The 27,520-nt window shown below is 34.6% G+C and overlaps 1 protein-coding gene across 5 annotated transcripts in view; it reads left to right on the forward strand.

The window, feature by feature from the left end:
* LOC126919871 (trace amine-associated receptor 9) overlaps positions 1-27,520 on the forward strand; it is a 117,908-nt gene that overhangs the window by 19,828 nt on the left and 70,560 nt on the right. For 4 of the 5 annotated variants that reach the window (XM_050729524.1, XM_050729526.1, XM_050729523.1 and 1 more), the window contains 2 exons: positions 20,968-21,550; positions 23,267-23,392. In XM_050729524.1, coding sequence (XP_050585481.1) covers positions 21,323-21,550; positions 23,267-23,392 — 354 coding nt within the window. In that variant the 5' untranslated portion in view covers positions 20,968-21,322. The remainder of the gene's footprint in view (positions 1-20,967; positions 21,551-23,266; positions 23,393-27,520) is intronic. The other variant, XM_050729525.1, reaches the window with a different exon arrangement.

Consider the following 27,520-nt stretch of genomic DNA (forward strand, 5'->3'; position numbering starts at 1 on the left):
TTTATCAAGGTTTCGTTAATCTCGACTTTGCGGAGATAGACGTTTTGATATTAACGCGACGTTAGTCTACTCGATGCTATCGCTTTAACAATATTTTATTAAAGACTCTTAAAGCGCAAAAATGGTCGATGGAAGTTGTAAAAATATAAAGAAGTTATTGTGTGTTGGATTTTGAATAAAATTTTTTCATTTCTAAATGACCAAGTCATTAATAATTTTCCACTTCAACTTTCCATTTAAAATCGATTTCCCGAAAAACTTCTTTTTAAATATGTCACTCTTTTAGCTAACTGCCGATATTGTAATAACACGATGCAAAAATATATATATATTCCGGATTATACAAGAAATTTTTTCCAAAATTGATGAAAACCTCTTCCAAGGATATGCTGTAAAATTGATCTTGACTTTCACTTCAAGCATAAGATATTGATCTACAAAATCATTCTTCTTGAAGGGTAATGTTAATTTTTTATGAACGTTAATCAAATATTTTTCGCTACAGTTCTGTTTCCGACAGTATATTCGTGATATTTTTTACTTAGTCTCTTCGTCTTCCATTCCTTCCTCAAACCCATAAAATAGCACCATTCTCATTAATGCTTCTTAATATGCGTGCCCGTGCACGTACTTCTATATGGCCACCATTAGTAGTACGTGAACTTACTCGTAACTTGATTTTCAAGCTTTTAAAGATTTTTTCAACAAGATCTGATATCGGTCGGAGGCCACGTAAAACATATTTAATTTCATGCTTCAATTGTTGCATTGACGTAAATCCTTGAGAAATTCTGATTTGTATACTAATACATTTTAGACCACTAGTTATACAAATTTGTAGTTTTACAAATTTTTGATTATTTGAATAATATTAATTGCCTCGCGTTAAATTAACTCAACGTATCAATAGATATTACTGTTAGAGATCATATTCATTTATGTGTCGTTTAATTAATTAATCCAATTAGTTGCGTAGTCTCGTTTTTTTGTCTCGTTTTTTTCTGGAACTTATTTGCGTAGCTTTTATTTCCTTTTATTTCTATTGTTTCTACTATTACGTGTTAATATTTATTTTAATATGATTATACATATTCTACTTGGTTAATTTACTACTGCTCAACTTACCAAATCCTAAGTCTAACATTATGGTGATTCTACTTACCAATCAGAGTGTCCAAGGATCAATACTAGTACTATCCTATATCCTAGTGTAGTAATCTAATCTACAGAAATTCCAATTTTGCATTATTAAGTTGTTGCAACCTTAAGCTATTCTGGACGAATGAAATAAATATTTTAAAAATGTGGTTAACAATTCAAATATCTTTTACCTTCGACTCATTTTAATGATACATTGTAATCGTAAACTGGAAAATAGATACCTTTCGTGATATAAATTGCACTAATGAAATTTAGTTTTGCAAGAATAATTTAACAATATGCCTTTTTCTTTCTACATTAACCTTTCATTGAAGCTACTATGTTAGGAAGCAATCTTAAAATAATTATATTTTTTGTAATATGGAAATTTTTCTAAAATTAGGGCGCCGTTAATTTTGTTTCGTAAAATAAGGCGAGAAATTTTTTTTATATTGTGTGTTTAATCTAATCTGCTTCTAATCTGTTTCTAAGGTTATTCATGTCCACGATGAGAATGCTCAGTGTAATAGAACGCATTTATAATAGGTAGTATAAATTAATATCCGTGAAGATTGTTGTTATCAAATTTTGATACATTTGCAAAAAAGAAGACTGTGTTTGGGATAAAATTAATTAACCTTCTATAAAAGATTTATTATTTTCACTATTATTTATTGTACATAGTCCTTACATAACGGCTTAGGACGACCTTCCAGCTCTATATCTTTCTCTTATCTCCTCCGCTTACTTTTCATCCTCTTTCTTCATCCTTCTCCATCTACCCTATTATATTTAGTATTTTTCGTTTTTCTTGTCGGTAATGGTGGAAAACATAAATTCGAAACTTGATCGGATAGTTTTAGGGGGCCAATAAAAAATATTGGATAAATGTCTCATTTGTATAATTATGGGGTCATATTCAAATTCTCGGTGAACCACATTCGAATGGCAAACAGAACGATTGAAGTCAATAGTCGATAAGTTGGAACATATTGAACTAGCCCATCGTTTATCCGATCAAACCATTTGTCCTGTATGGACAATATTCACGATAGGATCATGCACTATCAAGGTTAATTCGGATCCTGCAACCTCGAGACGGAAATAGATGCACATAATTCTATTCGTAAATACAATAATATTATCAATTTATCTTTATACTAAACACTTTCCATTCATATCTTTTTAACTCTAATTGACCAATGTATTGTACACGTATGGACAATGTTTGAGATTTGGAGATTAGTTTCTTGAACAAAGGAGATTATCCAAAATTTTCTGCACTGACAGCGTTCAGTGTTTTATAAGCATTCTATGTGACGAGAACATTTTGTATAAAGAAAATTTTATATTTTGATCTATGAATAGTTTCAAATACTTTTAATAAGTCTTGAAAGAAATATTAGGATGATTCAGAATTTAACAATTTTATTTTATGATCTATTAAATTGTTTAGTCCATTTACCAAGTTGCGTAGAATTTTACAAGAAAATCTAATCAGCGTCAATATTTTTATTCATCATTGTATATATATACATTTATATACATATATATTGTATATTTTACTTCTAGTAATCAATACTGTGAATGAATCCGAGTGTTCCAATGCAGAGGGGTGACTCTCGCCATTATCCTTAACGATTCCATTAAGTTGTTACTTAAGGTAGGGCGCAACGTTCGAAGACTATAATATAGAAGTTACCCTTTTCTTACAGGGATATCTTTCAAGCCATTATCCTGTCGTACGTTCTACTTGTTTGTTCCGTTAGGGTGAACGGCAGCAGTCGATGGTTTGCAAGGAGAAAGTACGAATGCTCCATTCACGAAAAAGCTTAATTTTCTCATCTAAATGCATCCATCGCTTCTGAGACTGAATCTTCACTGTTAATAGGAAATTACATGCATCGTTTTCTTCGCTTATTAGTTTCTGACATTATAAAGCTAATTTAGATTTAATTCTCGTCCTTGTTTATCTTTCCTCATACTCTCACTATAACTGTGATTTACTATCAAACTGGGTTTCGAAATTCATCATCGGTACTCAATCGATACTACTCAATTTCTTATAATAAGCAATATATACAGTTACTCACATTAATATTTGGACACCGTAGTTTCTTTTATTCATTTTATCTTATTTACATATCATTTTGTTTATGATACGGAAATATTAACGATATATTGCAGTTTGTAAATGTAAACAGAGTTTTTTTCATAACAATGATATTGTATACGTAACGTGTAAAAATATATGAGAGAACCTTCTTTCAATGAGAATCTTAAATAATTTCAGTTACATAAAAACGTTATTTAGCATGAAAACACAATATTTATGAGACAGAATTTGCTGTATCTTCTTTAATTAAGTAGAGTACGTAGAGATAAAAACAATTAACACAAATTAAAATCACTGCTTAAATGATGTATAATAAAATCGATTCAAAGGTACTACTCTTGAAAGCCTGTGTATTACTTATATCCTGTAGAGAAAGTAATTTCCCGATCACAGTTGCTCATTTTTCTCAATGTACTTCAATTTCATTAGAAAGTTCTATGAAGTTGGTAGTTCCACCAATACAAAGCCGAATATATATTTCAAGCAGCACTTTATTGGACTTAAATAATTGTTTCTTGTTTAAACACATGTTTTTAAAACATTTAATTCAATTTGGAGACAGTAATTATATTAGTAGAATAATTAATGATTATACATTCTAAAATTTTAATTCTTTATTTCAATTTTTAACTTACATTTATGTTATCTAAAATGTTATGTTATCAGTTTTTAAAATAGATCTATACTAGTATCTTTATTTTGAATAACTATTATTTATTGTATTATTTTTCTAAGAAATCGATAATATACTCTATAAGCTTCAAGAATCCATTGATTCTGACACTGAATCTCTGTCGTTTAAACTGTTAGCATATGCTAATTTGATCTTACGTTGTATGGAATCATGTTCAATTCATGTTCATAAAGTGTTTTAAATTCACAAGTACGTTTTGTCCCGAGTTGTGAATACATTCTTCTTCATTCATAAAGTTACGAAGGCTTTTATACTTGAAACTTACGCCATTCTAACTTTGGACTATATTACTTCAATCTGATACAAGTTTCCTACGTTGTATTTATATTTTTATGTCATTATTTATTGTTAAAAAAGTGATTATTCTTAACATATGTGCATAACATAACATTGTAAGTTTCCGATTTCATTCACCGACAAAATCAAAGATTTTATAATTTCCAGTATAAGAGACTTTCGTGAGCTATATGAGCTTTCTTATACATTGTTTTAATTCTGGAAATACATTGCTATATCAAAACTCAAAGTCATTCTAAGCTGATCTGTAAATGTGTACGTTCCTGTAATAACTTCTAGTTTGCCTCGGTAAGTCAAATATTTAAAGTTCGAGTTGTATGTAAACTTTTCTGACTAACTGTATATATCATAAATATCAATTACCCTTTGTACGGATAGTTAGGTTTAGAAAATAAATGTATTGAAGCGAGTTTATAATATATCCTGACCAATTACTTACAAGATTTTTGCATCGAAATGTTACAAATATTTCTAGTGGTTGTTTAAAATGGAAATGGTGGCAAGAAGTAGTAGAAACGAACAATGCTGAGGAGAAGATGGAGGATGGTTTTAACGGTGAATGAAAGTTTTAATGGTCGAAGAAAGTTAGGTCTCGGGTTTTTCCAGGCTTGAGAACAAAAATTTGTTCCATGTGACTGTTCGACACTTAGGTGTTATACATTTTATAAACGCATCTGTCGTCCGAATGTGTTGACCTTTCGACCTTTCCCATAATGTGTGTCGCAAGAATTATGTTTCTACATTCTTTGTTATCGAACCAATCGAAAATTTTGACGTCTTTCTTAGATCAGAAATCGCCGTCTTAGCATCTAAGTGCAAGTTGGAGCGATAATCGTAGTAGTGAACATGAACTTTGAAGATTTGACAAGTATACGTAAATTTGGCTAATTCCAGATTGGACACAAGTAGATAATTGAGAGGGGTTTAAACTACATGTGAAAATAAGTAAAAAATGTAGAATAACATGTTTTCATAAGATGCTTCATTTTTAAGAAAAAAATTTGAAAATGTCACATGCACACGTGTTTAAACTTTTTTTTCTGAACACGAGACCTTGAATGGAAAAACGTTATTTTATATTTTTGACTTAATTTCGCGTGTATAATAATCTACTGCTGACTGTTTATTCATTATTATCTAGTCGGTACTTAGCTAAGTTAAGAAAGTACAGGTAATAATACTATCTCCATCGATAGTATTACTAGTGAAATTGGTAATGATGAGCAAATCTAGTTCCATAACTTTAAGTGGTCCGCCGCCGTGGAGGTAGTTTTCGGCTCCTCGTGCTCGCCTTCTTGCTGCAAAGTATAGCGATCATTCCGCAAAACTTTCACTACGCGGTACGGTCCAAGGAACCTCGACTGGAACTTCAGTCTGAAACTGGCCTGTGTCCTGGCCTGATCGGCACCAGATCCCCCGTCTTGCACGCTGTCGCCATTTTGCGTTACGACCTCCTTCTACCTATGGCTTCAACCCTACTGAGCCTTCTCCTTGCTTCTAGCTGCACGTGAGAACGTTCCTCCTGGAACAATCTGTTCCGCTCCTCCGCAATCATTTGCCAGACCTGCGAATCGCCTCGCATCCTCATCTCCGTTCCAAACACTATTTGGAACGGTGAAATGTTCGTACTGCTACTGGGAATCGCATTTAAATACTTCTGTGCCGTTTCTAGATGCTTATGCCACTCGGATGGCATTCGTGCACTCAACCTTCTCAGGATGATAATAAGCAGTCGTTTTATCCTTATTATTTGATCATTTGCCCATCGAATTCCACCGCTGCTCCAAATATGCTGTATATGTTCTGCAGTGCAATAATTATGAAAAGTATTTGCCACGGATGCCGTTGCGGCATTGGAAATAATTGCTCTTGGATTTCCGAAATTCGAAGACTGCCTCTTTAAATAAACAATGATCTCAGTGATATTTGCCGATCTTGTGGGATACAGCCAGACGTATTTTGAGAAATCATCAAAAACTATGAAGATATACTCATGATTTTTCCTTGAAGGGGGAAATGGCCCGAAATAATCTATATGATACGTATCGAATAGGAATTCTCTGTTTTCGGTGGTGTTTAGCAACTCGTGATTGCGTCGTTTTCTCTCCGCAGCCCCGTAATCATTGAGTCTCGGCACTACTCTTTCTATTATCTGGTGTAAGTTCCTAAACCAGTACTCCCTCCTTGGTGGCTCCTCCGTTCTACCAACGTTGAAATAGTCACGTTCGTGAATTGATTGGGCTACTGGATTCTGGATTAAGTTGGGCACGATATTTAACGGGGTATATTCCTCTTTTGTGTACAAAACTTTGTTCTTGATTCGATTCAACAACTCTTTATGCACCTTGTATACGTCCACTCTTTCCTCAAATCGTATACTTAGCATTTTTTTCATTTTTTTCCAACTTTTACAATATCCTTCGTGTTCAATGAACGATTTCGCCGAACCGCGTAAAAGCTCCTTTGCGTATATTAGGCGCTGCGTATCAGTCCAATTGCGAAGATCGCACATCTGCTCAAACTCGGACAACCATATTTGCACATCGACCATGTCGTCACCGCTGAACGTGTTCATAGACTCTGGCACATCCCTAAACGCTGAAACATACTCGTTCTCGCTTTCACCTCCCACGGCTATTCCGAACATGCCACGATCTTCATCTTCTTTCTCTTCCTCGTCTTCACCGTGCTCGATTTCCAAGGCAACGAAAGCTTTCAGACGATCTTGCAATACTTTCTTTTCACCGGTTATTTTTAATCTTCGCTTTTTAAGTTCTTTTTTCAATTCCACAATTTTCATTGTTTCGATTCTCGTTAGCTTATCGTTCACAACGCACCTTTCTGCAATATCAACACTGGTATTACCCGCGTTTGATCCTTCGCTCATCGTGAATAATGATTTGATTGATTTCGACATCGTTTCACTATCACCACACAGATAGTTCTGTAAAATGTTTTGTTTAATCCTGTAGAGAGTAAGGGAATACAAAAATCTCTTACACCTTCTCTCTGGTTACACTCTGTACAACTTTGTCCGCAATTCTGTCCTCAACTCTCTACACTGCTCTCTATACTGCTCGCAACGCTCTGCACAACTCTCTTTTATACTACGGTTTGGTGTGCGTACGGATGTGGATGGCCCATGGTCAAACATACCTTTCTTAATTACCCCCTATTGTAAACAAGCACAGGTATATGGCCCATCCGTCTGTACTTATATTGCCTTTTACTTGGGGCACATTGGGGCTTTCTCCAGAGTTTCTTCCCCGATACTACGATAATAAATGTTTGTATTTAATTAGATTTATGCACAGTAAACTTCACAGTTGCTTCGAGACTTTGAGACTTGAGACAGATTGATTTCACTATACTAATAGACACTTGATCTCACTATAACAAGAATGCGACGAAGAAGCTAAAACGGTGGTAGCGCACCCCTGTTCTATTTGACCTTTATCGCGTTTTCCCTGGGAGTTGAGATACGAATGTAATCAGGGAGATACTTTGGCAACTGTGCGAGATTTTCCTACGGACTTGGTCAATTTAAGAGCAAACGAGTTACCGATAAGGTATATGACCCTTTAGGAACCTGGGCTTGTAACGCTTCTGTTTCCTGTCGAGTATAGAGTTTTGAGGGGACAATGAAAGTTAAATAAATTTCCTTGCAAAGTTCTAGAACTTCTTAAGACAAAGAATCATGTGTGCGCCAGTAGTCCAGAACCTCGTCTCTCACGGCTTCAACATTTTCTCTACTGTAGTTTTGTCTTTTCGAATAAGGAAAAACATATAATTTCGCAGATATATCTTATTTTCTATTATCTTAAATTAATCATAGAATTATTAAATCATTTAATTTAAAATATTTGTAGACTTAGGAAGACAGTGGAGTATTAACCTGCAGAAAATACACATTAGTTGATATAACTTTTATACTATGAACAAATACAGTTATTAGAGAAGTAATCTAGGAAAATCAGCACAAATGTATCGTACGGCGCAATATTGAAGATCTCATCACGAGATCTACGCTTTATGAGAAAAATTGAGTATCTTTCTGTACCTTTGACGTACAGCTTAATCTTTCCGTACCAATTGGTGCATCATAAACTCACATATATAGTAGTAGCACTAACCGTTGCTCCCATAACAGTTTGCAATCTCTTAACTCGTCTATATCGAGAGTTTATGCTTACTACCGTTAGGAATGTGGGGTTGATACAAAGTACTCGTTGGGGATGATTTCAATTAGCAGTTTAACCTTCCCTTTGTTCTATGAATTAGTATACATATAATAGGCATCATACATAACTTGGATGTAGAAATTTGACAGAATTCTTAAAGGATATATATGCTTATGTATAATTATTTGATTTAATAATTATAAATCGCGTGAAACACTGTAATAAATTACATAGTTTTAATTCTCCAGATTTCAGTCAGATTTCAATGATTGTAATAGTACGTTGTACTTTGTACCGATATTTCGTGAATGTTCCAGTTTATTTCTTCGCGTCTCCTTGCACAACATACTTTTAAAAATATCGAAAAAAAACGAAGTTCGAAGAACGACAAATAATGTCATCTAATCATCAATTTGGTGAAATTCAAAGGTACTGTAGTACACAGAGTGCACCAAACGTGCGAAAATATATAGGAAATATCCAAACTATCAAATCTGCTTAGGTTTTATTTCTTTAGTAAATCAGAAACTTAGCTGTTACGAAGCAGAGACGGAAGGGTTCGATCTGGAGGAAATTCTGCACCGTTGCTAAAATTTCATCCATATCGTGTTAGCCGAGGTACTATCTCTCCACCTTCGTGGTATTCATTAGACGCACTGATTGGTAATTAGAATTTTTAATAGAGACCAATCAATGTGCTCCTAGCTGTAACCGATATCGTATTAATGAAACAAGCTATTTATTATAAATTATGCAGTTATACAACGTATCTAATAATATTATTAATGAAAATTTATGTAAATACATTATGTATTATTATGTTTTATATAATACACATAATATAATCATAAAAAGTTTCTATAAGTGTCCAAAATATTTTTGTTAACCACTGCATGCAACACCGCCTGAAAATATTTTTCAAAAATATGATTGTCATTACAAGCTTATTGTTGAGGTTGACTGATAGAAGAAAGAGTGAATAAATTTGTAATAGAAAAATTTATTGAAATAAATATAGTTATAAGTACAGGTATAGTGTATGCTGATCCAGATCCCTCGCCCTCTCTTTCTCTCTCTCTCCTATTGTTACAATACGATAGAATATAGCAGGGAGCACGTTCATACATTTATAGCGAAGGACATTGCCAAAAAGATTAGCGTTAGTAACTGTAGCTGAAGGCTACAAGAAGCAGCAATAACAATTTGCTTATAACTCTTTTGTTTCTAATCCTTGTAACTCAAAACAACATTTATATTCAAGAGTACAGTAATATGGATCTCTTCTTGTTTTGAATTTTTTTGCTTTACTAAATTCTATTCTTTTACTAATAGCGGTCTGCGAGTCGCAGCTATACAAAAAGAAAAGATGTAGAGTTTTTCTTCAAGTAATTACTTCAATAATTATTATCAAAAATAGCTTGAGACCCTCTTATAGTAATATATGAAACCGAGCATAATACGTAAATACTGAAAACAGTTAAAATTCCTATTGTTATAGTCTTCAATTCCATTATACATACGTTGAAAGATTTTGATGAATGGTAGGCTGAGTGGTAAAATAAATTGGACGAGATATGTCTATGGTGTTAAATCGGTATGCAGAGAAGATGTGAAAGTTAAGAATTCGGAATCGGCGGAAATACTTAGAAAACGCAAATGAAGAAAAATCGATAGCAAGAGTTGAATAACGAGGACGTACGTAACTAACGAGCCGGAACGAGTCTCAGTAGCCGTAGGTTTCGCAATAATTAAAAGGGGCCGTTATACCCTATGCCGTGATTTGCCTCCGGACATTTCTTCTTTCTGGTTTCAGTTTTCTTCCTTTTTGTTTTTCTCATAATGGTTTGAAAGGAAATTTTATTATGACCGTATAAAATACCTTTGATGCTGTGTGATTTTATTTAATATATGAGCGATTTCCTTTTGTTCTCTACTGTTCCAGTGAATTATTACGTCTGTTTTAATATTGCTTATATCGTATTTCTGTTAAATTATTAGTTCTGTGAAATATATTGAATATATCTATCTACATTCTCTCAGTCCAACGATGCTATTAAAGAAAGTATGGCTATTTTATTTTCGAAATTGCACTTTTTTTATTAATTAGAAATGTCTTTAGTTTAGGTAATAGCAGTTGTTCAAGTGTCTTATTGCTTTTTTTATTTTTATCGTGAATGATAGTAGTGACTGCAATGACATTAGAAATATGTAGTAATGGAAAATATTAACAAAAGTGGTTGCGGAAATGACGATTAAGATGCTAAAATAGAAAATTTTTTTTTTTTTTTATTTATTTATTGAAATTCACAATTTGTCCAATTTGGACATTTGGTGGAATAAATAGAAAATGAGAATTTTTATTTGAAATACGAAAGCAAAGTTAATTACGGTCGTTAATATTGAGATGGTTAGATTTGTTGTATCTACATCAAAAATTAGGTATTGAAAGGGGATAATTTTTTCTAATTCTTTCCATTGCTATACAGATATTATTTCCTATAAAATTTGCCGAATTATATGTGGTATTTTCATTGCACTGAATGTACATTATGGTATAACCATAACCTATTCCTGAATTGTGGTCACCCACGTATTCCAGTTGAATTTGTACAGTCAGGCTTTCACCAGACAGATTCAAAGAAATATTGAAATGTTAACATTCTCATGACAAATTATTACAGAATTTTAGAAAATATTACTCTTCCCGAATAACTCACGAAATCCAACTTGTTCCTTATTTTTAATGATGTCGGAAAATATCCCGTGTAAACGGTAAATTTAATGGCATCACAGAAGGCTATTATGCCATTAAATTATTCAAATCTTTAATGGTTTTCAGTGTAATTAAATACGGTAGTATTAATACTATTTAATACAGTAGTGTTTAATTTTTAATTAAATAATGATATAATTACATTCTTTCAATATAAATTTTTCAATATCTTTAGAGTATATCATCGATTTTATAGGACTCTGTTACGTCCGCTTACTCTCTACACAAACCAGATTCCATACCTCGGACAGGATGGCCGCTAGATGACTAAATATCTTTATTGCATATTCTCAATAATCTTAAGGACTCATCAAAAATCTTATGATTTTCATAGTTAAGACTTTCAGACTCAGCAAGTATCTTTTAAGTTGAAGACCTTGCCTATTCCGATAAAACACAGGTAAGCGGATTTTCCCATGTACAATAACCCTCACGGCCGACCTTTGATTAGGGACAGTTAGGACCCACCTTTACCCATCCATCAATAGCTTTCCTCTACGACAGCATTGTCACTGAACTTCTCTGGTTTTTCATCTGTCGACCAGTCATTATCTTGACTGATTTTTCATTCATTGATCAGTTATCATATTAACTTGTTAGTTATACTTCACTGAGAACACACCGCGCCTAAATACTTAAATTCTCAAAGTTGTTGGACTAAAGTGTATATTTTAATTTATTAACTCAGTGTTATCATCAATTCAACTATTTCTATTATCCTAATCGAAAATAGGGAATCGACTGATTCGTGACGTCGATCATCGTATCGTAACGAGAATTTACGACTCCTGTTGGCGCGATCTACCGCAACCGCGTCTCTCTGCGAACGATCGAACAGACCCTTTTGATGAACTTTGATCATACTAATCACTCGAACGAATGTGAATTTAGTACATTTTCAAAATTGACTTTCTTAAAACCGAATCTCTAGAGTCATAAGAAGAGTCATTGTATATTTTCAATCGATTTCAAAATCGAAGCATCTATATTAATCTTAAAATTGTATCGCGATTACGCTCAGAAATGCATTCGCATTACGATCGTCAGTAGAAAGAGATTAAACATTCCTACGTATTATAAGGTAAATAAGTTTGTACTGTATTGTCTTCAGTTCTATTATACGTATACATGCTTTACCTGGGTTATTAAATATAATAGCTACATATCTGATGTGCGACGAGAGTGGAGCACAATAGAGCATACAAAATATGGTTGGTCGCTAAACATGGAAAAGCGAATTTGAATAAAGATTCTGAAACTTTTAGAACCACGGAGGAAATACGTAAGATACACAATGAGTAGGACTTAGAAAATCAGATAAAAAATATCCTTCATAATTGTGTATATCTTCGTTCAGAAATATTAGGGTACTTAAACAAAACAAACAAAATCGACAAAATCGATGAAAACAGTGATTAAGAGAAAGTATATATCTGTAGTAAGATCGAAGATTATCGAAATGTTAAGTTTTTTAAAATGATGAAGGAATAAACACATTTGGAATTGAAATTGGCTTGGTTAATGTTTGTAGTAGGGCTGGCTATGGTAGAAAATGTGAAAAATCAGTAAAAATGTGTGTGAATATTGGGGATTGTATGTATGGAAAAATGTTATTCTCTGAGATTGGTTGTAGAGCGATACTAAAATCGATGAAACGTATGAAACGAAGAAGTGGTAGAAGACGAAATGGTCCGAACAATTTTTGTTGCGTCATCGAAAGTCGAAATTCCAATACATTCGTATTTCGTTTTTTTTTTTTTTTTTTTTTTTTTAGTTCTAGTTGAAAGTTAATAAAATTACGTTATTTATAATATTCTATGTAATATAATTATGTTTTATATAATACATAAAGTTATCTACGTAACCCAATTTCTTGTTTAGAAACAATTTTCATTGTTAAATAATTCTGTTAAATGTAATATGTTAAATGTAATAATAAATAATTCTGTTAATAGTTATATTTTTTATATTTCTCTTAATATCTTTACTAAGAGCTTTTTTTTTTAAGTATAAAATATTAACTTTCTTTCCTAAGAAAATGTACATACTTACAGTCTCCTGTTATAGCATTTTATTTATACAAGTTGTTACGTCGCGTGAAAAGGTCCGCGTGACGTCCTTCATTGTCTGACCGTCAAGGTCCAAGCCTTACCGTTAGAAACCGTTAGAGAAACCCACCTAAATAAATAAACCTAAGGTCTCACCATAAACCGAGTCTTCTTAGCTTGCAGGAACCTTTAATCCTGCAAGTATTTTCGGTTTATAACTAATACTTCAAAAGACCTTAGGTCTATTGTACATTTTTCCAAATTACGGAAAAACGAAGTAGTTACTTAACGGAAAAGCTGATTTTTCCCATAATCAATATCGCCCATGAACCACGTTGATAGGAGGCTTCTTCCTCTTATCTTCATTCCCAACAGTGGTCATAATCAATCGGCATCGCGGATCATTGCCCTCACTTTCCTAACTGAAAATGTGAGCAACGAAACCGCGTTCTTGGTTCAAATGGCACATCCATACCGAGCTTTCCTCCGTAATCACATCAGAAAGAATTCCTAGAGTCTCTATAGCTCTCGCAGTTCCTACGTCTCTCAGAGTTCCTACACTTCCGGCTGTTCCTACTGCTCCGACTGCTCCTACTTCTACTGCTTCTACACCATCAGGAGGGTCACTATATTGGTTCAATTAATAAAATCCTACCTAAGCAGCAGAACCTTCGTAATAAAAATCAAGGACACACATTCTCAAGTTAAAGACATCAAGGCCGGGGTACCATAAGGAAGCGTCCTAGGCCCAATACTATACACATTATACACGGCGAACATACCAACAACTACCAACAGCACAGTATTGACATTCGCGGACGATACAGCTATACTAGTCAGGCATACTAACCCAGAAACGGCAGTCAAAATACTACAAGAACATATCATAAAAATAGAAAATTGGCTACAAGAAAAACAAATAAAAGCAAACCCCAATAAATGCAACCATATTACATTCACGCTACGAAAAAAGATACCACCAAACATCCTATTGAACGGTACGCATATAACGCAAACAAAGCATGTCAAATACCTAGGACTCCACTTAGATACACAACTCACATGGAAACTACATATCAAATCAATAGTAGAAAAAATACAGAAAACAAGGAGACAAATGCATTGGCTAACAAGCCGAAAATCCAAATTAAGCATAGAAAATAAATTAAAAATATATAAAACGATCATAAAACCAATCTGGACGTACGGAATACCACTATGGGGGACGGCAGCAATGAGCCATATAAACAAAATAGAGGTAATACAGGCTAAAATCCTTAGAACGGAATAGTAAACGGACCTTGGTACGTCAGAAACAAAGATATACGGAGGGACCTGGGAATCCCAACGGTCAAGGAAGAAATTAGCAGATACTCAGAGAAATACAAATCAAGAATAGCAACACACCCAAACCGGCTAGCTGCGGAAACGTACAAAATCATAAACATGGACAGAAGACTAAAAAGGAAGCACCCAGCAGACCTTATAAAGGACATTTTTTTTTTTTTTTTTTTTTTTTTTTTTTTTTTATTTATTAGAATATTTACAATCAATTCTCGTTGAGAATTTTCAGTAACTTAATTTGGCGTGATACAATGACATGGATTATAATAGCTTTATATTGTTAATTCTAGTAGGACTAAGGGTTTAATCTAGTGGATATTTTCTTTTTAGTCTGCGGATCTGGTCCGTCGTGTCCAGTAGTTGGGTGACTAGTGGGTTGTGGTGGTTGTTGACTCTTGTGCTATATCTGCTTCTGGACTTGTGTATTTCATCTTTGACTGTAGGTATCTTGAGGTCTCGGTGGATTGTTTCGTTGGTAACATACCAGGGTGCATTTAATAGGGATCTTAGCGTTTTCGATTGGAAGCGTTGGAGTATTTCAATGTTGGAGTTACTTGCTGTTCCCCATAGTTGGATTCCGTAGGTCCAGACAGGTTTTATTACGGCTTTGTAGAGGGTTATTTTGTTCTGTATGTTTAGTTTGGAGCGTCGGCCCGTGAGCCAATAGAATTTTCTTAGTTTTTCCTTTAGTTGCTTTGTTTTTTCCGAGATATGTTTTTTCCAAGTTAGCCTCCTGTCCAGGGTCATGCCCAGGTATCTTACGGAGTCCTTGCTTGGGATTATTGTGTTGTTAATGGTGACCTGGGGGCAGGTTTGTTTTCGGAGCGTGAAGGTTACATGGGAAGATTTTTTTTCGTTTATTTTAAAACCCCATTTTTGGAACCACTTTTCCATGGAGTCGAGACTTCGCTGGAGAGTGGATGAGGCAATTGCCGGGTCTGCGTGGGTAGCTAATAGTGCTGTGTCGTCGGCAAATGTTGCTATTGTTACCTCGTTTGATATGGGTAAGTCGGCAGTGTAGATGGAGAATAGTAGGGGTCCGAGGACACTACCTTGCGGTATGCCGGATTCTATTGGGAATGTTGCGGAAGTGGCGCCTAGACATTTAACTATGAATTGTCTGTTGGTAAGGTAGGATTTTAAGATGGAGTAGTATGGGTGGGGTAGGATTTTTTTAAGCTTGTAGAGTAGCCCTTCATGCCATACTTTATCGAATGCCTGTTGGATGTCTAGGAATACGGCTGAGCAGTATTTTTTCTTTTCAAGGGTTTGGCTGATCATGTGGGTTATGCGGTGGATTTGCTCTACTGTTGAGTGTTGTTTTCGGAAGCCGAATTGGTGATCTGGGAGAGTTTTCAATTCTTCTAGGAGTGGAAGGAGACGATTCGTGAGCATCCTCTCGAATAGTTTAGACAGGGTAGGTAAAAGACTGATTGGGCGATAGGAGCTGGCTTCATATATTGGTTTACCGGGTTTGGGGATGAGGGTGATTAGTGAGATTTTCCACGCCTTAGGAAAGTGTTCTAGGCGGAGGATGGCGTTGAAGATTGATGCGATGAGTGCGATCCCTTTTATGGGGAGTTCCTTGATTGCTTTATTTCCTATTAGGTCGTGACCTGCTGCTTTCTTGGGGTTTAGGCGACTGATTGCTTCTATGATCTCTGCAGAAGTGAAGGGTTCAATAGGAGGGGACATTTGGAAGGGAGTGTGCAGGTATTCGGTGACGTCCGCTGCAGCTATGGAGGAATGGGGTTGGAATACTTCAGTCAGGTGTTCAGCAAATATGTTGGCTTTTTCTATAGGGCTACGCGCCCATCCACCCTGCGGGCGGCGGATTGGAGGTATTATTTGTGGGGGGCGCGTGAGTTTCCTGGAGGCTTTCCATAGTGAGTAGTTTGAGTCGGCTGTGGGGGACAGGCTGGCGAGATATTTGTGAAAACGGTCGTTATTGTAGTTCTTTATGGTTTTGGATAGTTTTCTAGTTGCGTTGTTTAGTTTGCGTTTGTCCTCCGGTGTTCTATGGCTCTGCCATATCCTTCTTAGTCTACGTTTTTCTGCTATTTTTTTTAATATGTACTGGGGGTATTCGTGATTGCTGATGGACGTTTTTGCCGGTGTGGAGACGCGGATAGCGTTTATTATGCTCGCATTTAGGTATTCCGTGGCTGCTTCGATTTCGTCATTGGTTTTTAGTGAGGTTGAGGCTGAAGTTGTGCGGGTAAAGACTTCTCTAAAGAGCTGCCAGTTGGTGTGTTGGTTATGAATGGAGCCATTAGGTGTATTCTCGATGATGGTTGAACTGACTGTTACTATCACGGGGGAATGATCAGAGGAGAGATCGGCCGAGGAATTGATTTGGACGTGTCTTGGCGAGATATTTTTGGTTATGAAGAAATCAAGGAGATCGGGTATTTTGTTTGTGTCGGTGGGCCAGTGTGTGGGTTCGTATGTGGTAAGGTAGTTGAGGTTGTTGGTTATTATGCTGTTGAGGAGGTTTTTGCCTCTTACTGTAACCAGTCTGCTACCCCATTGGGTGTGTTTAGCATTGTAGTCTCCTCCGGCTATGAATCTATTGCCCAGGGTGTCCAGGAAGTAGTCGAAGTCTTCTTTGGCGATGGAATGTCTGGGAGGGCAGTATACAGCTGAAGTGGTGATTGTACCATGACTGTCTTCTATTGCTACGTTTGTTGCTTGGAGGTAGTCTTTCTGGAATGGTGGAAGTTCGTAGTGCTTAATATTTGATTTGATTATGATTCCGGTGCCGCCGTGGGCCTTTCCGCTGGGGTGTTGGGTATGGTAGAACTTGTATCCGTTTATGTTCAGGTAGTTTTTGTCGGTGAAGTGGGTTTCAGATATGAGCATTATGTCGATTAGCTGGTGTTTTAGGAAGAGTTCTAGCTCAAGTTTGCGTTGCGCTAGACCATTGGCGTTCCACAGAGCTATGCGTCTTGGTTTTATTTTGTGTCTGGGCGTATTAATTTTTCCATTATGATTGTTAATAGCGATAGCAAATTGTTTATTTGCTCTGATTGTTTCTCTATTAGCTTTTCAAGTCTAGAGACGTTGTCTGTGTTAGGTGAGGTGGGGGCACTATTTTGGGGAGGATCCCTGTGGCTATTTGGTGTATTTTGAGTGCCTTGTACCGCTTGGGCATAGGAGTTTGAGGGAGTGGTGAGTTTGATAGGGCTGGGTGTTTGATTGGTTGGGGGGATTGGGATAACGGTGGATTTCGGCGAGCTGGGTGTTTGGTAATTTTCCTCTTTTGTTCTAAGTTTGGGGTATTTGCTTGAGTACAGAGTTTTGTAGGCTGAGCAGCCTTTGTAGTTGGCAGGATGATCACCTTGACAGTGGATGCACTTCGCTGGGGTTTCCGGGGATTTAGTGCATTGGTCAGTGGGGTGATTACCTGCACATTTTACGCACCGGAAGTTGTGATTGCAGTATTTCTGCGTGTGGCCGTACCTTTGGCACCTCTTGCATTGTATTATTTCTTTCTTTACAAGAGGTGGCTCGAACTTAACTATGGAGTTCATCAGCCGATTGATATTGTAGATTTCTTTATTGTTTGTTTTTTGTTTTAGGTCTATAAAAAATAAGGATAGTGGGTTTTTTGTGATTCTATGCCTAATGTTACTGATGTTAGTTACTTCGTGGCCGTGATTTGACAGTTCGCATTTTAGTTCGTCTAGATCGACTGAGTGATGGATATTGCGTAGCACCACTCGAAATGGTCTTTCTTGTTTGAGCTGGTATGTGTGGAATTTGGCGTTTAACGTTTTTAATAGCTTGGTTAACTTTCTATAGGCGTCTGGGTGGGACGGCAGTATTTTCACTTGGTTGTTGTTAATCTTTAGCTTGTAGTCTTCTTTGCTGATGTCTTTTTCGATAGTTTTAATCATTGACTGTATGTCGATTACGTCGTTAATGAATATCGGTGGGGGAGGGGGAATTCTTTGAGTATGGAGATTATTTACCTCTTCGGTTGTAATCATGGAGTCTTCCGTGGACTCCAGAATTGAGAATCTATTGTAGGTAGTCACTTGGCTGGCTGATGGTTTGGTTTGAATCTTGTTTACATTTGTCTTGGTCGGTTCGAGCTTTCGTTTTTTCGTGTGGTGGTCATTTACCAGGATAGTTGCGTTGCCCTCTTGCCACGGGGGAGGAAACATGGCGGTGTTATAATTTTGCTCCGGGGAGCCTGTTGGAAATGATAGAGCCATCATCGAGCTAGTTAGTTCAGTGTGAAAGAACTAGTCGAGAGGCTGTTAACCCCTGGCTAGGTTTGTTGGATTTGCTTTCGTCAGCTGGGCGTCACGTGGAGTTTTGTGAACTTCACAGGGCACTGGACACACGTCTGCACGTCTCGGCACTCAGCAGCAACTCTTATAAAGGACATAACCTAGCAAACACGAGGATGGTACCCCGCTGGGGGTAGCCACCAACATGCTAATCTAACTGTTAAAAAATTCCACCAAATGTCCAAATTGGACAAATTGTGAATTTCAATAAATAAATAATAATAATAAAAAAAAAACTATATTGGTTCTTATAACCAACGAACAGTCAAAGTCGACATATACACGGATTCTCTCATCTAAGAATAATCCTTTTCTTCGTTAACTGTATCTTAATCAACGGCGTTACTAATTTGTGTGATTGTACAAAGTGTTGGAAATATATATTTTTATAACTCTGTGAATCACAGTGTTATACTACAACAATCACTCCTATCATCCTAACCGAAATAAGGGGATCGAACTATTCGTGGTGTCGGTTATTACAATCGTAACGTGAATTTACGACTCCCGTTGACGCGTATTCTAGCGAGCGCGTCTTTCCGCGATAGCTCGAAAATACACAAGTAAAAGTCAAAGCTTAAATAAATACCGAATAAACGTTTGTTGTTGTGTAATATATAATTTCTCATGAAATAACTGTTTGATATTATGTGTATAACTATTCAAGTATATATTTGTTTAATGTTATGGAACTAAATTCCCGAGCACAGAGAATATTCTTCATTTTGCACACGACAGTACAAGGATTGTGACAGATATTACATTTTCTGACAGAAGAGAAATAACTATATAGAGTGTTCTAGTTTAGTATTTCTTTCCTTAATCTTTCTGGGATTTCAGTGAAGCTAGACTGAATGAAATTGATTGACTTTGCCAGAACCGCATGTCAGAAACATGAATGCGTTTGAAACATCGTCTGAAACACTGTTTGAAATATCACTTACAATATCATTTGAAACAAAAATTGAAAATCTCTTAATAATTAGAAGGATTTGCAGCAAACTGTATTAGTCCCAATTTGCAAAAAAAAAAAAAAAAAAAAAAGAAAATTAGTCTGAATTTACCAGAAAAAAGACAAAGAATTATGTTTATATCTTTTGTGATTGCGAAGAAAATAGATTGCAATAATTTTGTCAGCTTATTCTTAACAAATATTCTATTGAATCCATGAGTAATTACTCGAGAAATGTAAGCAATGTTTACATTGCATAGCAGCAATGCAACTTATATAATAGGAAATATTCCAGAATTGAACAACCAAACCTTGTTTTTTAATGAAGCAAAATATTATATATCAAGATAGATCGTTCAAAGGTTTAGTAAAAAGTTGTAATAAAAATATGTAGTGCGAAAGGAATAATAACAGGTTTATGTGTAACATAATAATTTATATAATATAATAATAGGTTTATAATCAATATAATTAATAGCTGCTAATATTATATTTCAAAATGTTCAGCACTCTTAATAATGCGAAACTGATAGCGGTAAAGAATTGAATTAATTTTTCTATGAAGTTCATTTTAATTTTGCTTCATTCCAATGAATTAATCAAATCTTTATGTCACACGTATTAACGCGTGTTTGATGTATGTTTTTCTTATAGAGTTATTCATGTATAAAAGTTTAATGACGCGAAATTGGGACTGATATTGAAGGCTAAAGCATCGTTTTTTTTTTTGTCATATTATAAATATTTCATCAACAAACCTCAATTCTATCTACGTTTGACTATTATTCCCTATCTCCCTAGGACTATCTTGTATAATTACGCTTAATAAATAAACTATGGATTTTTATACATTTGCGCGAAATTTGGGAATGCAAGACACAAAGAATGCTGTTATTAAAATATACAGAATATCCGAATTTGCTATACCTGTTAATAGATAAAACAAATCTACTCTGCTTAAATTTTATTTTTTAAGTTAATCTAGTTAAATTTAATTTAGTATCTATAAAAAAACATTAACCAATATAAAAACTCGAAGCTTCTTAATAATTATGTATGAACGATAAATGATAAAACGATAAACGATAAAATTACTAACTAAACTTTATTTCTGTATGTTACAGATACCCTAATCGTAATCAATCGTGCCTTGGTATTATGTGCCACCTGAGAATACAGTTTTATAGCGAAAATCCGAGATAAGAATATGAATTGATTCGTGATTTTAAATTAATGGAAAGGTGGATGTCAAACACGTTTTTTATCTACCGAGATACACAAGTTATTTGATTCGTTACAATGAGGAAAGTTAATATAGTTATATTATTAAATAGTCGGGAAGCGAGCCTTGCCGGGGCAGCAGTGCGACAGAGATGAAACATTGTCGGGAAACGCGTTTACCAGCCCAGCCTCACACGAGACGCGAATGTCTCGTCTGGGCTAGGAGATTAAATAGAAATTTTCAAAGTAAAAACGTTAATGAAAAGAGACATGGAGCACAAGCAAACGATCTTGCTCGCACCTGCGTTGAGCAACAGCAGCTGTTGGCGGAGAGACACATCCGAAGGCACTTGGACTGGACCAGGCCCAGGGGAATTGTTACGCGCCGCTTTAATTCTTGCACTCAGTCTCGGTATTCTTTGTGCCAATCTGCTAGTAATATGCGTCATAAACAGCAGACGATACAGCAAATACATTCACGCACAGGTGAGTACATTTCTTTCGGACTTTTTATATCAGTAGTTTATCGTATGTACGAGTGTATAACACAGAAATGTGTAAAGATCTTACATTTTTTTTTTTATTATTTAATTTGCATTTTACAACTTGTCCAGCTGGACATTTGGTAAATTTTTCTAGCTTAACTGCTAAATAACATGTTGATGACTACTCCCAGCGGGATACCATCAGATCTTAAATCTATGATAGTAGTCTTACAATAGAAATTAATCGTATTTGTAGCAGATACTTTCATATGGTGTTAAGTAGAAGCGAATCTTCAAACGTTCCTTTCATAGTACTACTGATTTTTTCCTAATTTAACAATTTTTTAGGAATGCTCTATAAATCGAGTCCTAAGTTGAATGTATGTGAATAAAATGCCTGTAGAATGGATTTGGAATGAGCAGTTAAAGAAAGCTAAAAGTGTATAATGAACGTATAAATTATTTGAAATGCTAAAAATGATAGTACAAAATAAGTTTATTGAAAAATTATACGACAACATCTCTTAGAAAAATCTCTTGCTGTTAGATATAATATTATTTATTTTAAATTAATCAATATTTTTCCAAATTATCAAAATTCTAGAAATTAATACTTTCTAAGAAATAACACGTATAAAATGATATCAAGTATCTTTATAGCCGTTCATAAAAATAAAATATAGTATATATGCTATATAACTATATTTATAGTAAATAGTGTATATAGTAAATATAAAATAATTTAAAATTACTGTTTCATCTTCTCAAAGAATCTTTTTTTTTTCATTTATGACAATACGATATTTACCAAAGATCATTTCGAAACTTACGAAGCATCTTCCATTATGACACAAATATTTATATTTGTAATATGAATTTTAATAATATAGATCGAAATTAATTGATACATTTCCTTTCGATACTTTTCAGATTTAAAGATGTTTCCGTGTAGAAATTAGAATGGAACACCCTACGTAAATTTGTTCAAGCACTTGCTCGTCAAATCTATGTTTTCTGATTCTATTCTATTCAGCTGTTCACTATTACATATGCCATCAAAAATGCTATATGTGCATTCGTGTCGAGTGTTAAAAATGTCACACTAGCCAGGGGCCGTTTATGACAGCATTATTTCGCTTCTGTTTGGTGTACTGGTCAACTGCAGGGCACGTTAGAATTTTCCATAATTTGAATGTGTCTGTTAGGCTGTGTTGAAAACCAGATCTTTTTTGTTTGTTTTATGGATGTCCATGCAGTTGTTCCGTTGGTACAGAACGAATGGTAGTCGATGATTAGTGACAAGCAGTAGTAGGGCATTCGCGCAATGAATCACTAACTGAGAAAAGTAGGATGGTAGGAAATGGTCATTTTCGGTCTCGCTTGGAAACGTATGCAGGACATTGAAGTATACTCTTAACGAACAAAAAGTGCTACGATCATTTATCCGAAATGTGATGAGAGAGTAGTAAAAACGAATGAAACTATAGAAATGTGATCGAATTTTCAATACTGATCTAGTTCCAAAGTAATTGGGGTAAAAATCAATAGCTTGTCGAATAAGTGCCGTTGAAGTTTTTACTAACAATGTAACATTAAATAGAAGCAATTGATACGAGGTGATATTCAATGAAGTCCATTCAAAATTGATTTGCGTAATGAATAACACTCCAACAATGTAATCTAAACGATCAACAGGTTCTCTTCAACTTTATTGCAGCCAAAGTACTTACTTACAAGTTTGGCGAGCAACGACCTAGCTATTGGTCTTCTGGTTACACCATTCGGCTTCTTACCAGCCGTCTACGGATGTTGGCCATATGGTGAAGTCGTCTGTCAAATACAGGTAATATTCGAGCTTATAATAAACTGCATGCGTTGTTTGTTACTCGTGTTTCTTATATACGTATAATATTATTATACATGTAATATGTATTATGTATATTATAATTGTGGAATTTGAACGGTAAAATTTGTCAAATATTTATTTATCTAATAGTAATATATGTTTAGAACAAGATTACTTTTTAAAGTCTCCCACACTTCTTTGATTTTTATAATTTGTTATATTTTGTTATGTATAGAATAAGGCAAAATGTTACATAAAAATAATACAATAATTTCACTTGTTATAATGCTCATTTTTATTGCTTGAAAAGTTTGTGTAGGTCAGGATCAACAGTTTTGTTGTTTACTTTATTACTTTATAGACATTTTGACCATTAAGCTGTTGACCGTTAGCGGAACAATAGTTTTATATAAAATAACATGTTTGTCACTTCTGATAGTCTATTGAAATATGTATGAGCACAACCTTGTCTTATTTAAAATAACACGCTTTACCTGAGGCATTTAGAGACAAAAAGATGTGAGTTACATGTTTAATACTTTCGTGTTAAAAATAGAAATTATTAAACGAGAATAGCGTAGAATTAAGTATCAGTGCGATAGATCTAAATAATCGATTTCTATAAATCAGATGATTAAAATTGTTGTTACTTCATACGCAGTTAAATGTTTAATAATTATTTTTATCTGAAATATGTTATTTCATGTTTCTTTGCGCCTTTTTATCATAAAACAAAAAATTGATTTAGTGCCAAAGAAATACAAATGTAATAAATTTGTTACGTTCAATAATTTTCAAACTGAAAGACAAATGTGAAATGTGATTCAATTTTCGTAACGATATTACTTGGAACTTTTAAAACACATCTGAATTTTAAACTCAATTTCCTCTGTATCAGAAAAGTGTCACTCGCACTTCTTTGATTCTAGCTACCCTTTATACATAGTTTCAAAGCTACATGTATGTGACATTCTATTTTATTCGTAAGCATATTGATGGTGCTGTTTTTCACGTCCTTCACTTCATTTTTCTATGACAGCGTAATTCACAAAAGTCCCCCTTTACGTTCCGCTTTATCTATTATTGCCGTAAGACGTAAGATACGGATACTTCAAGAAAACTGACAGATTTGTTATAATACAATTTCCTGGTTTGTCTACCTCGTGTGTAAACACAAGAGAACAAACTAGTAGTTCTGCATTAGCGCAGAGTATGTAATACATACTCTCATCAAGCAAAGTAGAAGAGACTTTCCAAGTGAGTTCAAGTTGGACAGTACTCTATGAAGTTTCTGTTACGAATATGCAGTATGATGCGCGATGTTTACGCGTATTACTTCATTCATGCCTAAAAGCTACGAGCAACACGAATATCTCGAATTCTTTATTATTTCAATATTATATATATGTTATTCTCTGTAATAAATAATTTCTAAACGAACATGTACATATCGAGTAATAATTTGGATAGCCAAGAACAATTTGCCATTTATAATGTATTTTTATATTTGGTCTTAATTTCATTTTGTCCACATTTGCATATTCTTCGAAGTCGAGTAATATTATTAACACTTGCTGCAAGTACAGTTCACGTTGTAACTCGAGGGACCTGATGATTGGTAAAAAAGATACTGGTACGTGTCTCGAAACTTTAAACTTTAAAGAAACCACTATTTTCGTTGCTGGGGCATATATACGTGCCGTAAATTAGAAGGTTTCGAAGGTTCTTCGCAGGCGCCCATGCACTGCTACTCCAGAGACTAATTGTCTAAAGAATTAAGAGCCAAATTGTTAAGAGCCAGAGGAAATTTCCCACAGTAGCTATTGGGACTAGCCCAAAAATTCTCGGAATTACTTCATTCTCTCTTATAGATTTTAAATTAAAAAAGCACATTCAGTTTTCGAATGTATTGATCCTTGGTCGATAAGAAAAATTAAAGGATCCAAAAAATTAAAATTTTTTAAATTTTGTGTAAATATAGTTCATCTATAGAAAATATATAATTCTTTGTCTCGTCGAATATCCCATAATTTTGTGAATTTAAAAATTTTTTCGTGATAAATAGAGACGGAAGAAGGTATATGATTATGAGAATAGAGACGAGATATATACTAGACATATATTAGACAAGAATGAAACTGAGCTAGAAAAATGTACCAGACAAGGACAAAAAAAGTAAAAAAGTATATAGTATCTAAAGACGAAAGCAACATAGGAAGATAATGAGAAAAGTAGGAAACAAAATTTATTACGTGGATTTCATTAGTAAGGAACACGCAATAAAGTTGTACTATTAGAAATTGTATGTCTAACAAAAGCCAGGAAATCTATAACAGAAAAAGGAACTGCTATATAAATTCTAGAGTAACAAGAAAGAGTAATTCCACTTTTGAAACATCGAATAAGTATAATTTTAGAGAATTTTAAAAAATAAATTTTAAGAACTTGAAGAATAAATTTACTTTTAATGCTTACTTTGCAACAAATCTGTTTTTGAAATTGTTAATTCTTGTCGAATAAAAATTGTCCTAAATCGCCTTATATAATATTTAACGGTATAATATGTATAATTCTTGGTGAATGATTATATTTCGTTAACAACCAATGGTAATTAAACTGAAATTCAAGAGAGTCAAAGTTACGGCTCTATTTGGAACAGTGACTGAACTAGACAGAATTACGGCGAACAAAATCCAGTAACTTTAATTTACAGCTACTTTTATGCCCCGGAAATCTGCTAAAAATTGGTCTTGGAACAAAGTAGTACGCTTCGTGTGCGAGACATGATGCATCAGCTTAGCGTGAGTCAACTCTTTTTGGGGATTGCCTTAAGCTGAAGATCACACATTTTCATGGAGGACTCGTACTTAAAAAGATTATAGAAACATACCTTAAAGAAATTTCAGTAAATGTAACAAACTGTTATTTCGCTTTAATTTAAAAAAAATACAAATACAGATACTGTGTTGTGATTTTTACGTTGAACTTTACTTAGAATCATATGATACTTCTGGAATTTAAATGTATTAGCTATAAGAATATTATCCAACCAATAACTTTTCTATTCTTTTTTTAAATTTTTATAATATGCAAATTCTCCCAAAAAGAGAAGGATCGAAAAGATAATCGCCCATGTGAACTATGTGAACAGAAAGAGAGGAAGAGAGGAAAAATTTCACTCGCAATAATTTTCTGAGGACCGAATCGAACATATAAAAATTCAAATTTACATTAGCGATTGATATATCGGCCGGCGAGAAAGCTCTTTCATATGTCACCGATCGATCGTGCAACGTTCGAATCGCGCCCACCACAGTTCGCGCTGACTCAACAAAAAGAATGGCGGGGCTGACTTTACGAAACTTTAACGGGGGTGAAATGAAATTTCTTATCCGTCTGCTGTTGTATTTTTTGAAACTGTGAGGTTTTACGAGCTTATTAGTAAAAACTCTAATATCTTTATTCACTGAGAAAAATGCGCGGAATGTAATATAGATTATCTTTTGTTATGGGAATTTAGGATTAAAAACATGTATAATATGAGTTTATATAGTGTTAAATTATATGGTAATGTGGGAAAATATAGTGCTAATAGGTTTGGTAACGGTATGATTTCTTTCAATATCGTTCACGCCAACATAAAATCAAGTATATGATGCTCCGTTAGCCTATATACACGCAATCATCATTCATCACTCATTCCTCTCGTCACAACGGTTCTTTTTCACGCCGACCATACTCCTTGACAACGCTGACAACACTCTCCCTCTCAACTGTCTCACGGCTACCTCTTATACCATGGCTCCGGTATACCCGGCACTCCCATGTTTCACAGACGTGGATGATCCATCGTCAAATAGACCTTCTTAATTACCTAGGATTTTTCCTCCATACTGCACTGTATACGTGGCACGCAAATATTCCACAGACGTGGATGACTTATCATCAAGTAGACCTTCTTAATTACCTAGGGTTTTTCTCCTATACTACAATAATATTTTAGTTCTATTGATAATCGATATTCAATAGGTGGTGCGAATTATTGTGCATATATCTTTTTTATTTTATTACGTTACACCGCGGTACACCAACCTCTACGTCTTAGGGAATTTCCTAGCGGAAATC

Source organism: Bombus affinis, chromosome 8, assembly GCF_024516045.1.
Source record: "Bombus affinis isolate iyBomAffi1 chromosome 8, iyBomAffi1.2, whole genome shotgun sequence".
In the NCBI taxonomy this organism is placed as follows: Eukaryota; Metazoa; Arthropoda; class Insecta; order Hymenoptera; family Apidae; genus Bombus; species Bombus affinis.